General features: G+C 42.8%; 1 protein-coding gene across 1 annotated transcript in view; it reads left to right on the top strand.

The window, feature by feature from the left end:
* Positions 1-5135, top strand: part of CPVL (carboxypeptidase vitellogenic like) — a 132803-nt gene extending 127668 nt beyond the window's left edge. The window contains exon 13 of the mRNA XM_041727880.1: positions 4896-5135. Coding sequence (XP_041583814.1) covers positions 4896-5000 — 105 coding nt within the window. The 3' untranslated portion in view covers positions 5001-5135. The remainder of the gene's footprint in view (positions 1-4895) is intronic.
* The last annotated feature ends 11386 nt before the right edge of the window (positions 5136-16521 follow it).

Here is a 16521-nt window from a genome sequence, read left to right as displayed (position 1 = left end):
CTTTGGTACACTAGAAGTGTACACTGGTAAATCTCAAGTTTTCCCTGAGGGTTTTGGGAGCAGCTTGCAACCTCGATCTCTGCTTTTTTTTTTTTTTTTTTTTTTTGAGGGGAAGGGGGAGTTGTTGTCCCTTTTATTTTTTAAGTGGGTTGCCCAATTCCTTGTTAGGACGTGGCTACTAACAAGCTTTGGCTCATTCCCAGGTATCTTTCGTTTTCAGTATATTTTTTATTTGAGTGCATATTTATTCCATTTCAACACAAGGTTAGTGTCTGAAAGCTAAAGGGTAAGGTTTTGTGAATATGAAATAAGATAAAAATAATAAAATAAATTTAGTGTAAATCAGGCACCATAACAAGCAAGATTTTTTCCCATGTCTGCATCATCCTGTAGTAAAAAAGAAGAACTATAAATCTATACTATATTGTTAGCCTCAAACCTGCCTCTTTTTCTTCTTTCTTGGTTAATAGCACCACCACTTACAAAGCTGCCTGTGTCAGAAGCCTGAAATGGGGAGGATATGTATACGTGTTGGGGCGTGCTTTCACTTTACCTTTACATCTGAATAGTGACTGATTTTATGGTTCCACCTTGACATCTCTCTTCTCCTTCCCCTTCTCCCCATTTCTCCCATGCACTCACATCCTCTCTCACCTGAACAGCTGGTCTCCTAATCTGCCTTCCTGCCTCAGTATCATTTCCTTCCAAATCAGCCCACTCATTACACATTAAGTCATCCTTCTCTAATGCAAATCTGAGTATATTACTTCCCTGCTTGAAACCCCCTTAGATATATCCAGAATAGGCAGGTCCACAGAAAACAGCCTAGGGATTGCCAGAGGCTGGCAAAGAGAGGAGAGTGGGAAGAGATTGCTAATGGATATAGGGTTCCCTTTGGGGTGATGAAAACATTCTGCAGCTAGATAATGGTGTTGCTTGAACAACATCATGAATGTACTAAATGCTACTGTTCATTTAAACACACAAACCCAGCAGCACATCATATGGAGCATCACATGGTCTCACTAGTATTTGTCTGTTCCACCCTTCTCTTTCCCCTGCATACCTGGAACCCCTCATGGGTTGTTGCTTGTTGCACATGCCGTGCAGTTTCGCGCTCCACTGCTTTTGCGAGGGCAGTTTCCTCTGGGTGCATCCCTCCCCCACCCCACCCAGCACAGTCTGTCCAGACATCTGCTCCTCCAAGACCCCCATGAAGTTTCCCCTGACAAACCTATATCAACAATCCCAGTGTGAATTTCCCTCTATATCTTGTCACCTATAAAGGCACAACTGGGAAGCCTTGACCGCCAGGTCCATGTTTCTAGTTCCAGGGAGAATTGTATCTGTGTCGAAAAAATAGAGTGGAATGAAGCTTTAAAGTGTTTGCATAACCCTTTTAAAATTCATGACACATTTGTGACCCCCTGGAACATCTGGAACACATGAGTTTAGAGGTTTCAGCTCTAGCGTGGAAACACCCAACATAGACAGTTTCTGATGATGAGACCATTTCTAACCAGGGAGCCTTGGGATTAATCTCATCACAGTTAAATATGGAACCACAGCCCTGTCACATTTTGTTATATACTTCTAAAAACCATGGAGTTGTTTGTGTCCTTGATTTGTGAGTGGTAAACAGCATGGTTATAAACAACAGTCTTTTTTTTCTGGAACTCATACGTTTATTTTTGAGGTTAACATTGGTAAAATGCTCTTTGTGAATATGCTAAGGAATATACTTTGAGAATTTTCTGCTGTGTGAAAAAGACTTTGTTCCCAAATGAGCTTTTCTTTCCAATCTTAATGGCACCATTTATGATGACATTTGGTCACTACATATGGCAGCTGAGAACTGGACCAGGAGTCATGCAGGTTACTGAGAATAAGAATTGTAACACCAAATGTATCATCTCTTCTTCACCACTTGATTATCATAGTCAGAGAAGCTGTGTGTGTGTGTGTGTGTGTGTGTGCGCGCGCGCGCTTGTGTGCATGTGTGTAAATACTGGGAAAGTGGATGATTGGGAGGAAATATACTGTGGTGAGCCATGAGTTAGGTGTTAAAATCTGTTCGTATTGTCTCTTATTATAGAGAATTGCCTAGTTTGTCACAGAATGGAAAAGGTTCTTCTAAACAGTGGTTCTCAAAAAATAATCTTTGAACCAACAGTGTCAACATTACCTTGGAATTGTTAGAAATGCAAATTATCAGGCCCTGCCCTGGACCTTCAGCACTGGAAAGTCCAGGGATGAGGCCCAGCAGTCTGTTCTAACAAGCTCAGGTATTTTGATGCATATTCAGGCTTGAGAAGCTCTGTTTTAAACAACTCCCTGAAACCAAGATTTCTTAATGCTAATGTAGGAACTTAGTGTTTTAGAGTAGTTTGACACAAGCATTTTGATCCTAGATTTTGAATAGGGATAACTATTGGAAGAAAAATGACACTGGCTAATATTCACTGAGTACCCCATCCTAGTCCAGGAACTATGCTAAGTAATCCATGGACATTATTCCATTAATTGCTCTCGTAATTCCCAACTGTCCCAAGAGGTAATGCTTTTTTCTCTGTTGTACGGTTAAGGAAACTGAGGCTCAGAGCAGGTAAGTTATTCGTCCAGGGTCACACAGCTTGCTGTGTCTTGAGTCACGCTCCTGCACTCTGACTCCAAGCCTGGGCCATAAAGCACTATGTTACCCCTAGTAGCTCCGGCTCTGGTCCTAGAGGCAGGATGACCATTAGCTCTTGGATTCAACTCTTGGATTCAGCTTACCGCTGTTTTGGACCACTGCTGCCAGATTCGCTTCCAGTTGAAGCAGCAGCTGGGTTTTGTCACAAACATGGCTTCCTTAAGTGTCCTCAGCTGAGCTGAAGTTGCAGAGAATCACTCATCAAAATCCTGCCAAAGCCGGAGATTTGGATGGGAACCTACAGGAAAAGAGTTCGAGCCTGGGATTGTGGGGGCAGCAAAAGTTTTCCTCTAGGGTCACATGAGGGGCTCATGTCACACATGTTTACTTTCAGTCTGTGACAAAATGTTGGGTTTCCAGATGCAGGCTTGAACACACATGGTAGATGGGCTCCACTGTCATTGCAGCAAGGCACAAATGGCCGTTGACGGAGTGTAGCATACAGCACGTGTTTCCAATTGTGTATGAGGGTTGAGTCCAATCTCACATCTGTATAGTGGTCTACTTCCCTTACTCGCCTCAGAGGGCTGTTGAGAGCCAGGTGAAATGTTCTATGACTAAACTGTAAAGTTTGGTTCAAATATAAAGAATTATTGTACAAATACTATGATTTGAATAAAAACACTGGTGTGTGCATCAAAAGCCAGGTTCCAGCTCCTTCTCTCAGTTACAATTATGTGACTTGGACAAGCCTCCTAGTAGCTCTGTTATCACTCAGTCACCGAGGCTGGCATGAATGGTGCTCTCTGCTGCTAGTTGTGCAGTACGCAACTTATGTAGCTGTGAGCTGTAAAGCAAAATTCATCTAATAATGTTGGTCCCACTTACCGCACAGCAAGGTTGTAAGATGCTGAGTGTTGGGGTGGATTTTTAATATAATAAATGCACTGTGTAAATGTATTTCTCCTTTTTTTTTTTCTGCCTCAGTTCCCTTCTGATTGAGGCAGGTAAAACAAGCTATTAAGGGCCTTACCGAAGTTGTCTTAACTTGCTGATTGTGATTTAGCAGGTAGAACTTACTGAGTGTGACCTCTTTACTTGCATGTGTTCATTCACTTCATCCACTACTAACTCCTGGCTATTTTCCACATGTGCCATAGGACATGTCAAGCCACACTGCTCTGTCCTCCTGCAGGCGACCTGCCAATACTCAGTGTCGGTTCTTTCTCTTTTGGTGTTGAATCACGAAGGCCTCCCCTTGACATTTGCTGAAAATAGAGACTGATCCCTTCTTCCACCACCCCTTCCTTTTTTTTTTTTTTTAAAATCTGTATGGCACCTCGCACAGGGGTCTGAACTCACCCTAACTATAGATGTTTCAGGATGCTTTATATATCTCATCAGGTGACACATATATTCACTGCTATCCAAACGCAGTGCATCTGCACTTAACATAAGTGCATTTCACTGTGTGTTAATTTTACATAAAATCTGGGGGGAGTGTACTGATATCCATATTTTACTTTGAAATGTGTCGAGAAGATAAGATGGATTAATAGATGGATAGTGTGAGAAAATGAGTAGAGTGGGTGTTAATGAGAGAACCTAAGTTGTAAGTCTATGAAATTCTTTCAGATTCGCTCTATATTTGGACAGTTTTCATAATGTTGGGGGAAAAAAGAATGTTCTAATTCTGTGCTACCCCCCCCAAAAAAATGTCCTTTTAAGATTTCAGGTGTCAAGGATTTCTCGTTTTTGTCGTAATTTTTTGGAGAATCAAAATTCCCCTGTACTAGCGGCCAAGACTAAGATGTCAGGTAGAGCTCAGTGTGAGGGCCACGATGCTCAGTGGATTGAAGGAGGGCATTGGGTAGGCTCCTCCACCCACTTGGGAACAGAACTGACCATAGGGTAGATCCTCACACCTCAGGGGCCTCACCAGGTAAGGGTAAAGCATAGAGCAGCAGACAGCTCACTCCCAAGAGGAGAAAGACAATTTTCAAGTTCCATACTTGTGAAAGTTGAACACTACTTTGTGTTAAGTTAAATAACCCAACAATTGTAAAGCTTTCCTACCTTAAAGTGTACCTATCAGCAAAGTTATCAAAACCTAGGCAATCAGCATATCCAAAGGCATGGATTGATAGAATAGGTTCTGTATTTCATGTAAGCTTTAAAAATACTTTAATCCAAACCAAAACTTTCCATCCATGTAGAACATCCATTTCTCTAAATTTTAACTTTTATTTTTTTCTTCCCCAAGGTAATTGTTCGAGGAGGAGGACACATTTTACCGTATGACCAGCCTCTGAGATCTTTTGACATGATTAATCGATTCATTTTCGAGAGAGGATGGGATCCTTATTGATGGATAAGCTACGTTCTTGAAAGAAAGAAGACTTTGAGAAGAAAACTTTCAAGATGGAAACTGTCATATAAATAAGAAAATTTTCTTTTATATCTTTAAAATGTTTCTCACCAATAAAAATTATCTTTGAAACAAGTAAGGTTCTGTTTGTGGGGAGAGATGGCTCCTTACAAAATTAACTTTAAAAAAATGCTATTCCTGAGGACGAATGACATCTTTTAACTTACCGGATGGGAAGAATGGTTTCTGAGACACCGTTTCAGATAGAAATGGGTAAATGGAATGCTGAGGCCTTGAATGGGAGTCTTTAATCCCTTCTAAGAGTGTGTGCAAAGAGCAGTAAGTGAATAAAGTTGTAGCAACAGCCTGTTCTGTGACTAGCAGAAGAGTTTGTCATATTATGTATAGGAAAGTATTTGGTGAGTAGTATTGGGTAGGAGCATCTAATTAGCACTCCCGAGGAAAGGGTGCAGTCCTAACAGTGGTGGGCAAGAGTTTGGAATGTGGAGAGTCTTCGCAAGAAAGGTAGCTTGGGATTCTTTGAAATAGAAATCTTATTCATAAAAGTTATAATGTACCAGAGGCTCTTCTTCGAAGAACTCACTGAATCTTTATCTTCTCTTTTTTTGTTTTCGGCTTTTTGGTTTCTCAGTGTGTTGGCTCATTTCAAGAGTACACATTTATCAAACAGCCTGCAGGCTGCATTAGTTATGAGCCATTTTAAATTTGGGTTTTAAGTTTTGTACTTCCTTTAGCCAAATAAAGAGCAAAGTAATTTTGTATAATTGTTGGGATAGCCAAAAAATTTGAGATAATCTGGCATCAAAATATATACATTTATAAATATGCATACATTAGTAATTATCCAACTAAAATATCACATCTTGGCATATCTCTCCTGTTTATGCAACATGTGCTCTCATCTCTGAAATTCCACAGCACGTTTGGCTTTTTCAACATCCTTTCTCTCTCATATTACCCATTTGTGAATTGGCTCACTGGAGAACTAAATTTTAAAAGTCAAACCTGTTCTTGCTGCAAATATTTTGGGTTCTTTTAATTTCTCGTTTTGTGCCTGATTTCATTTAGTTTTGTGACCTCCTTTCGTATTTTTTTATAGATATTTTTCATTGTGCCCATATACTATAAGGCATCAAATCAAACATTCTGGTTGAAAACAGATTTTAATTATCGCAGAGAATAAACTAGAGGGAGTGTGCAAAGAGTTTTGCACATAGCCCCACTTGCCATTTAAATTGTTGCATTTGGTCCCAAAAATATGCGGTGGAAAAGGCACTAACTATGGCTAGGAGAGCAGGAATTCAGTGCCATGTGTATCACACGTGTCCTGGGCATTTTGGGGTAAGATACTTCACTCTCCTAGCTTCCCAAAGTCTCAAAGAAGACAGCCAGAAGAGATTCCTGAGGTTCCTTTCAGTTCACATATCATTGTACTAGTATCATTTCACAAGGGTACCATGAGATGATATAGTGAATCTTCATTATTCATAGATTCCATATTTGTATCACCTATTGATTAGAATTTACTTGTAACTCCAGAATCAATACTTTTTCACTTGTGTGGTCATTCATGAACATGCTCAGAATGATGAAAAATCTGACTTGCCCAAAAGTGCGCATTCCCAGCTACTATCCAACAGGTGTTCTTTTTGTAGTTTATTTAGTGCCATATTTTTATGCATTTTTGTGCTTTTCATTGGTGCTTTTGCTGTTTAAAGGGGCTTCTAAGTGGGATGCCTGGGTGCCTTGGCAGTTGAGAGTCTGCCTTTGGCTCAGGGTGTGATCCCGGTCCAGGGATTGAGTCCCACATCAGGCTCCCTGCAGGGAGCCTACTTCTCACTCTGTCTATGTCTCTGCTTCTCTGTGTGTCTTTCATGAATGAACAAATAAAATCTTTTTTAAAAAAGGCAGGGGGCTTCTAAGCAGAGTGTTGAAATACTGTCTAGTGTTCCTCAGTGCAAGAGGTCTGTGTTGTGCTTTCTGGAGAAAGTCCACATGTTAGGTAGTCTTCATTCAAGCACAAGTTACAGTGCTGTTGGTCATGAATTCAATATTAATAAAGCAATAATATATATTTTATAAGGTTTCTTTAAACAGAAATACACATGGGGTGCCTGGGTGGCTCAGTCAGTTAAGCGTCTGCCTTCAGCTCAGGTCATGGTCTCAGGGTCATGAGATCAAGCCCTGCATCAGGCTCCACACTCAAAGTGGTCTGCTTGGGATTCTCTCTCTCCCTCTCCTTCTCCCACCCCCTCTGCTCCTCCCCTCACTTGTGCTTTCTTTCTCTCTCTCTTTCTCAACGTCTTCAAACAAAAACACACATAAAACAAGGTTATGTATTAACTGGTTGACAAAAATATTGTCACCAGAGGCTAGTAGGAACCACATCGTGCACTTTCCTTAGGAGCAATGGTTCAGCATTCACTAATTCAGTATTTGGGGAGATGTTATAGAAGACAACTGGAGTGAACAAAGAGAATTGACTGTATGTATGGAACACTTAGTTTAGGGACCAACACAAAATAACAGTTCAACAAACAGAATTTGTAGATGCTGTCAGGTTTATCATCTTCCTGCAGTGGGGAGTACTAGTGGACAACCTGCCAGGTCTTCCCAGAACAGCCCTAGCCAACTCCTCCTAGGGTACAGTCCTGTGGAAACTAAACCTGGCACGTATTTTACTTTAAAGGGAAGGGAAGACTAGTTCAGAGACTAAAGGAAAACAAGTTTTTGAATTCACTTGGAGAGAGCCTTACATAGAGAATCTTTGTGCGGGGTATGCACCCTCTGTGGGACACTCAAGACAATCCATTAAGATGCCCTCTCTTGCTCCAAATGTGATACAGACTCATGTCTCACATGGCTGCCATTACCATGAACAACTTACATAGAGGAGAGGTGAAGGCCCTTCTCATGACTCTGGGTCCAGTATATTGCCAATTGCAACTTCCATGCTTATAGGATATTATCAATAGGATTAATTTCATGAAAACAAAGTCTTCAAATAGTAGGATTATTATGGCACTTCGCCAATCAATGGGAAATGGCCAGGTAGGCCTCTCATACCACCCTGGTCACCTCATGGGAGTGTATTAAAAGTAGCTGTAGAACCTGGGAATGAGTCATGCATTCTTTCTTTGACAAAAACACAAGTGTTGCAGATGAGCTGTCAACTTTCTGTCATGGTAAGCAGCTATTGTTAGTATATCATCTAGCAGATATTTTTTTTAAAAGTAGACACACAAAAATATATACATACATATTTATATACATACATACATAAATAGTAAACCCACAATCTGTCCTTTCAAGGTTGAAGTGGAACTTTAACAATTAGTGAGAAAGTAATTTCTTTTCAAAAGAAATTCAACCTATGGCAAGAACATTTTGAAAACAGATGTTTGGAAATCTTTCCATTTACTTTGTTGCACATTACAAGGAAAAAAAACTTAAATCAAGGGAAATTTCAACAAATGTCTTTGCACAAAAGATAGATAGGTTTGAAAAATGAGTTTGGGGGGTAGATGAGCTTTCTCATCTGATGAGGCATTTTTTCCATTTGGATTTATATATCTCCATTTGTAAGTGTCTTCTTCAGCTCTGATAGACTTTGAAACCAAGTGTCAAAGTGAACATATAACCAGACTTTGAATTGCTGTATCACAAAGGATGTCCCAAGATTTTTCAAATATGAGAAAGCATATACAACACATTGATCCGGGATCCCTGGGTGGCGCAGCGGTTTGGCGCCTGCCTTTGGCCCAGGGCGCGATCCTGGAGACCCGGGATCGAATCCCACATCAGGCTCCCGGTGCATGGAGCCTGCTTCTCCCTCTGCCTATGTCTCTGCCTCTCTCTCTTTCTCTCTGTATGACTATCATAAATAAAAAAAAAAAAACAAAAAAAAACAAACAACACATTGATCCTATTAAAGATATTAACAGTAATATTTTAGAAAGCAAAAATACTTTGTACTACTAAAAATCAAATAGTTTTTAAAAATTAAGTATGTAAAACTTCATCTTTATAATTCTAAAGTTTGTTTTGATTACTATTTTTTAAAGATTTTTTATTTGTTTATTTGAGAGAGAGAGAAAGCGAGCATGAGCGGGGAGAGGGGCAGACATAGAGAAGGAGGGAGAAGCAAGCCCCCAACTGAGCAGGGAGCCCAACATGGGGCTTGATCCCAAGACCCCGAGATCATGACCTGAGCCAAAGGCAGACATTTAACCGACTGAGCCACCCAGGCGCCCTTGATTACTATTTTATTATGTAAATGTTATTAACACAGTAGTGGTGTGATCATGCTCTATATATAGAGTAATTATATAGAATGAATAACTATATTCTTTGATATGCCTCCAGCAATTTTTAAATGATAGGATGATACATAAAGATCTGGACAACACTATTTGAGAGGACAGAAAAAGTCCACATTTAATAATGGCCTTAAACTATGTACCTATTTGGCTAAGTTAAGGAAGCAAGGCATGGGGGAGCCTGGCTGGTGCAGTTGTTTAAGTGACCAACTCCTGGTTTCGGCTCAGGTTGTGATCTGAGGTCGTGATCTCAGGGTTGTGCGATCGAGCCTCCATGGCAAGCTCCAGGCCCAGCAAGGAGTCTGCTTAAGACTCTCTCTCCCTCTCCTTCTGCCCCTCCCACTCTAAAAATAAGTCCATCTTTTTAAAAAAAAGGCTCGGCATGTAACAATACAGTATGCTTTCATTTATAAGAAAGGAAGGAAGGAAATTAAATAAATAAGAGAAGGAGGAAGGGAGGAAAAGAAACAGAAGTTTTGTAGAGGGTAAGTGTCTCTGGAAAGATAAATGAGAAACTAATAGAAGTAGGGGAAGAAGAACTGGGCGTTGGTGGTGGGTGTGAGGAAGACAGGATTTTTATACAATTTTCTGTTTATGTTACATATATACACACACATTATATATATTATACACTTTATATAATATATATAAAACATATAATATATATGTGTATATATGTATATACATATGTGTTTGTGTGTGTGTGTATGTGTATATATATATATATGTGTGTGTGTTATATACACACATATAACTGCCCCAGAATCTCAGAGAAAGAACTGCCCTTTGGGTCATTTTGCTGTGGAGCTAGAGGCCTGAGACAGGTCCCAATGGACTAAGTCTACTCAGCAAAATCCCAGAAGGAGTGTTCAGGTTTCCTGGGCAGCCTGACAGTGGAGTAATGAAAGTGCCAGAAATTTGTGAAAAGGAGGGGTTAGAGGAGGTAAAGGAGGGAGACTGGCCATGTGTTGGCTGAGACCAGAGAGAGTTGGAATTCTGGAGAACCTGCATTAGGAACAAAGTCAGTCCCCCACAACCCCCCACCCCGCTCCCCAGCCCCCCACCCCCACCCCCGTGCAGAAGGCAGGGCTGCAGGCAAGGGAGGCTGACTCAATGCTGTTGCTCTCTGTGCTTGGGTGGCGAGCAAGGAGTGAGTTGATTTGACCTTTGGGTTGCAACTTTCAGGAGGCAGAAAAGCACTTCTCTTGCAATGGGCTTGTGTATTGGGAGCCCCATGGGGTAGGTCTGCAACACCCAGCCTTGACCTCTGAGAACTTGTTCCCACATGGCAAAACAGGGGTCTGTTTGAGCTGTACATACCTAATTCTGTGAAATCAGAGGTAATAATAACAGCTATCCTTCCTAAGCCCTGAAAATGCACCAGATGTTCACCATGATATTACCAGGGAAATGGTTTTCTCATTCCCCAGATGAGGTCATGCACTTCATCGATACAAAGAGACTTGCTGAGTTTCCACAGCCATTGGCAGGCCAGTCCAGATTCAAACCCCAGTGTCTCTCCCTCTACTTCACCCTCTCTCCACGGAGGAGACACATGGCCTTCTGATCCCCAACATCCTCCTCAACTGATGCTGTGGACAAATAAGTAGGCATCAGTGACGCCCATTGCCGGTCAGGAAGTGTGTACCCTCATTAAAAATATGCTTTCTTTTGAAAGTTGTATAAACCAAATCCTTGGAAATGTTTAGATGCCGTATCTGCTCCATCCAAGAGGAACGAATGTAAACTTAAATTATGATTCTTTGACAAGCACTGAGAGCCTTCACTTAATCATTTATTTATGTGCCATTCTTCAATTGTCTTTTCTCTTGCCACCAAAAACACCATAGACAAATGCCAGAAACCAAGGACAGATCCTGTGACAAACTGTTTGACTTGAGCTCCGATTTCTTTTGGAAAGTCCAATGTCCTCTCCCTTCCTACTCGTGAATGACAAGCCCCCACTCTTACTGCTGATGGTATAGGGGCTGTGGCTGTGTCTGTCTTTGTGCCATTTAAACTTTTGGCTCTAAGCTCAGAAACCACTTCACCCCCTGAGCCCCTGCTGCAAGGATGACTGGGGGGAGGCCCATTCCTCGCCACTGTCACACGTGAAGTGGACAGACACCCCGGGACGAAACTCAGCAACCTGCACAGATGTGTTTAGTTTCCTCGCATACTGTAATGGTTTGTGCTATTAGAATTCTGAAGATTTAAAAAACATTCCCCAAACAAACCTGAAAGGGATTGGTTTTGTTGCCCCTAAGACAACAAGCCTGGAATTGAAAGCAGGCTGTTGTGATGTATATCCGCTCAACCCCAAGAAAAGACATCTGTTCAATCATTTTAAAGGGATTTTTGGCAACTTCGGGAGTGTGACGTGGCTCGGTTTGCATTCCCCTGGGCCCTGTGCATTCGAGGAGGAGAGATCAGTCCTGTGGTTGCTGTTCAAATGGATTTCACAGGAAAATTCATTGCATCTAGCCAGGTCTTTGGGGTGATGTTATTCTTTTCCTTAAATCTTTAATTTTCAAAGTATTCATTGCAAAAATTAAGTAAAAGCAGCTTCTCCCCAGTCCTATACTATACACAGTGGTGACCACTAATAACTCACCCCAGGCCAAGGGAGAGTGGGCTTCCTTGAACTTGGTACCACCAAGTCTGCACCCAATTATATCCTCCCCCACCCCCCCAAAAAACCCAGGGTGTTGTTTCTGGAATAAAGGAGGCCTGGATGCTGGACAACCAAGGGCCAGAGAATGACCACCATATGCAAAAGTCAAAGCTCAGTAGAAAGATTCAAGCCAGCCTCTACATTTTGACATGCAGTGGGAATACATGCTGGTGATTTTCCTAATATCCCAATGAATATTTATAATCATTACCTACATGCACATCTAGTAATTTTTGCTAATACTTTATATTTTCTTATGTGAATCAAAGGGGGAAAATGAATAAAGTCTGAGAGCACCAAGGCCAGGGGAGGTGGGGTATTGTCTGAAGAGATTAGGACAACCCAAATACCCATGTCAGCATTATGAACAGAAATGCCCCTGAATCCCTGGCCCAAACACGCTCACCACCTTCTATTAGGATGTGCTATATTAAAACTTTTGTTCTGGGTGGTGCAGATACCGAGACAAATTTGGCCCACTTCCCTGCCCCTCAAAATGGGGGCAAGGGAGGTGACCATTGTATAAATGACCATCGTCCCAGAGTGCCAAGTAGTCTAATAGAGGAAAGTCCAAAGTCCTTTGAGAGAAGAGAAGAGAGAGTGACAACTTCTGGGGAGAAATTTTTCCACACTGAGGAGTGGGGAGGAAGGCTGGAGGCTTTCCAGGGGCAAAGGCCTGAAGAATAAGCATCAGTGCCAGGGGATGGTAAGGCTCCTGCTTTCTCTCCTCTTAGCTGTAACCTCTCACCTCTGACAGCTCAATTATTTTATTGCAAACTCTGAACTCTCAAATGCTTATCCTAAACTTCTGTAAGAGATAAAGTAAAAGGACTAATTTCTGTAATCAATTGATATAAATAAACCCCTCACAGCCATGCTTTCATTTTCTCATCTTGTCTCTGTGGGATCAGAGAAAGATCTAGAAGGCTGCCTCCCTGTAAGTCCATCCATCAAGTGGCTTTGGTGGCAAGTGATATGGCATTTCTTTATTAAAAACCCTGCACGAGGTGCACCTGGGTGGCTCAGTGGTTGAGCATCTGCCTTTGGCTCAAGGCATGATCCCGGGGTCTTGGGATCAAGTCCCATGTCAGGCTCCCTGAGGGGAGCTTCTCCCTCTGCCTATGTCTCTGTCTCTCTGTGTGTGTCTCTCATGAATAAATAAATACAATCTTAAAAAACAAAACCAAAAACCCTGCTGCTATATGGCAACATCTTGGGATAGGCTGTCATTTACCCATTTCCATCTCCCCTGGGAAGAGAAACATCCTGTAAGATCGTTTTGAAATGGTCCCATAGTGTGACTCACTGGAGGGAAATGCCAAAGGCTTTGGGGCAAAAATAAACAAAAATGAAAAAAATATGCCAATTCTGTGTATATTTAAAATAAGGCTAGGAGTGATGCTGCACTAGAAAATTGAGTTTATCTTGGACAGGCTGGAGGGAATAATGGAGAGAGCTTCTACTTAGTCAAATGAGGTAGTTTGTTCGGGGTGAAATTTCACCAGCATGTACTTTCCCAGGTTACGAGGGACGGAGGAAAAGGGATCTCTAATAAGGCACAGCTCCCTCAGCTATACTCCTTCTTCCCCTGACAAATCTTCACATTTGTTAGGCCACAACCTGAACAGGCCTCTAAGTTCTAGTTGCTTACATAAGGAGAAATGCAATTCTCTTTTGGCCTCAGAAGTAAGCCAAGCTCCATGGAGCATTGCTTCTACATCATCTTCTTTCTTTGCTGGATGGTCAGAGAGAAGAGAAAGATGCTCCAGCCTAGGGAGCATGGGATTCTGAATCCCCAGTTCCAAATGTTCTGTGATTCCCAGCTCTTCAGTGGACCTTTTAACCCCTTGGACTAGAGTAGAGGACAGCAGTGATAGTCACGTATTCAACTTGGAAATATTACAAAGATGAGAAAAGGAATTCAATAATCCTACGTGATTAGGATATGCCCAGGTATGAATATTGAAATCAGGTGGTTTAAAAGTGTCAGTACCAAACCAAACCAAACCAAACCCAGTACCAACAATTCTCATGGGATCATCTTTTAGTGAAGACAGTATCGGTAAGGCTAAGGATGCAGAGGGGTTTGTGTTGTTCTTTCCTACGTCTCACTTCACATAAAGCCCTATATCCCCAACAGATGTACCATCAAGTAAAAACAACACCAGGTCTAGAGAGAAAAGGGAGGCATGGAGAAGCTTGGGAATAACAAAAGGTGATAAAGGGAGATGGGTTCCTGCACCATCGGAGGGCAGTGTGTGGCACTCACCCCAGAGTGAGGTGGGTTTTCTGCTCCCCTTTCTCACCTGCTCCAGGTGTAGATGCAACGGTGGCCTTGAAGCCTGAAATGCCAATGGTCTTTGTGATGAGCTGTCTCCCCCATTCTGTCCAAGGCCGCCCAGTAAAGAAAACCACCTGGCCCTAGAGCAGGTGAAGATGAGCTTCTCTGGGAACAGAAGTTCAATGCCAGAGAGACAGCACAGGGGTCGGGAATGCTGGCCATGAATAGTTGCTACTTTTCCAGGTTTGCTATGCAGAGGGACTCTAGCATCTGAATAGATTCCTAAAAAGAGAGACCTCTAATGAATGGTATAACAACACTAAGGAAGAGAGAACTAGCAGAAAACACGGAGAATGATATAATACGCCTTAAACTAGATATATGATGTATATGATGTAAAGGCTATTTCTTCTCACATGCGCCTGGACAGACTTCATAAAACCACCATAAAAAGACTCTGTATTGAGGCGCCTGGGTGGCTCAGTTGGTTAAGCTTCTGCCTTTGGCTCAGGCCATGATCCCAGCATCCTGGGATGGAGCCCTGTGTCTGGCTCCCTGCTCAGCAGAAAATCTGCTTCTCCCTCTCCATTTGCCCCTCTCTCTGCTCATACTCTCTCTCAAATAAATAAATGAAATCTTAAAAAAAAAATTCTGTATTTTTGGAGGGAAACCTTGAGGTTGCATGGTCCTGTGCTTTTTTTGAGGAACTGATTCTTTCTCTGCTCCCCGGTGCAGCTGTTCCACACTGCATCCACGTTCAAGCTCCAGTGTGACCCAGGGACTCCCCTCACCACCACCCCAGCAGCCTTGCCTTCTGCTCTACTGAGACCATCAAAGCCATCCCGACACTGGATCCCTTGGTTTCCCTCCCCCACCCCAGCTCAGCTGCAGCGTCTCACCTCATGACGGCTCTTCTGAGCGCCCCATCCACAGCTCCAACTTTCCTGATGGACATTCGGATTCCACACGAGCAGCCTGTCACCCTTCCCAAAGACCAGCAGCTGCTCTTGGTTTTTCCTCCTCTGCTGAGAAGGTCTCCATTCCCACCATCACCATCCTCCTCGGGCCTTTCTCTCCTATGCGCCCAGTGGTCAATCCTGCTTGTTCTACATCTACAGTATCTTTTGCATCTCTCCACTCCTCCTGCCTGCTGCTGATTCCGGGCCACTCCCTGTGAAACATTCTCCCTACCTCTGGTCTCCCCAGTCACCAGCCCTGATCATCATCCATCCTCTACAGAGTTGCTATTTCATTTTCTAAGGCACACCTCTCATCTCCACGCTCCATGACCCATTGGCCTCCAAGGACTTTCAAGCTGACATCAAAATGCCCTGACTTTGAGGGCCTGTCGCAGGATGACTCCAACCTACCTTTCTGGGCACTTCTTTTCCCACTGCTCAAACATAACAAGTTAGACGAGATCATTTCCCTTCAGCTATACACCACCTCTAATACATCTCCTTGCTTGGGCCTCTCTTTCTATCCACCACATTCCATGACATGAAATACTGCCCAGGCTTCCAGGCTCACTCGCAAGGGCAAGATGCCTTCACTCTTCCTTTTGCCTTGGTTTCTCTCTTCCCACCCCCGCCTCAATGGAATCACTTTCTTCTCCACATCAACTGTCCCTGTAACCTACATTTTTGCCTCATGTCAAAGCTGTTTGAAGTTCTCCTTTTTATTCCCCACTTGAGCAGGTAACAGTCTGTATGTCCTTTGCTTCGGGGAGGTAAGTGGCAGGATGAGAAGCAGAAGGATTCTGGCTTTGGTTTTCTAAAAGCCAGAAGCCCATAGGGAGGGGAGAGTTTGAGGAAAGCGTTAGTGGCTTGGAAAAGCAGGCTGGGAAACAACAGATGAAAAGGAAATCCCTCCAGTTGTGTGGGGGAAAAGCAAGTTCTGTGGGATCTGCTGCCTGGCAGGGGCCATGCTGGGGCAAGATCCCAGAGAAGGAGAGCTTTGGGGTGAAGCATCTGGGGAGTGGAGGCCACAGGCACTGATATTTTCAACCCTGTGCAGAAACAGTGGATGGTCATCAGGCATGAAGGGACCGTTCAGACAAAACCTGGTAGGTTGATTCGCAGAGTCCCTTCTTCCAAGCCCTTGTCACTGCCTGAGACTCTTGGAAACTTGACACCCCTCCCCCCCTGAAAATGGGTAAGAGGGGAGGCAGAGGAATAATTGAAATGCAATTGTCTACTGGCCCAGCAGTGTAGGAGTCAATATTCT

Source organism: Vulpes lagopus, chromosome 13, assembly GCF_018345385.1.
Source record: "Vulpes lagopus strain Blue_001 chromosome 13, ASM1834538v1, whole genome shotgun sequence".
In the NCBI taxonomy this organism is placed as follows: Eukaryota; Metazoa; Chordata; class Mammalia; order Carnivora; family Canidae; genus Vulpes; species Vulpes lagopus.
This window is presented reverse-complemented; position numbering and strand designations above follow the sequence as displayed.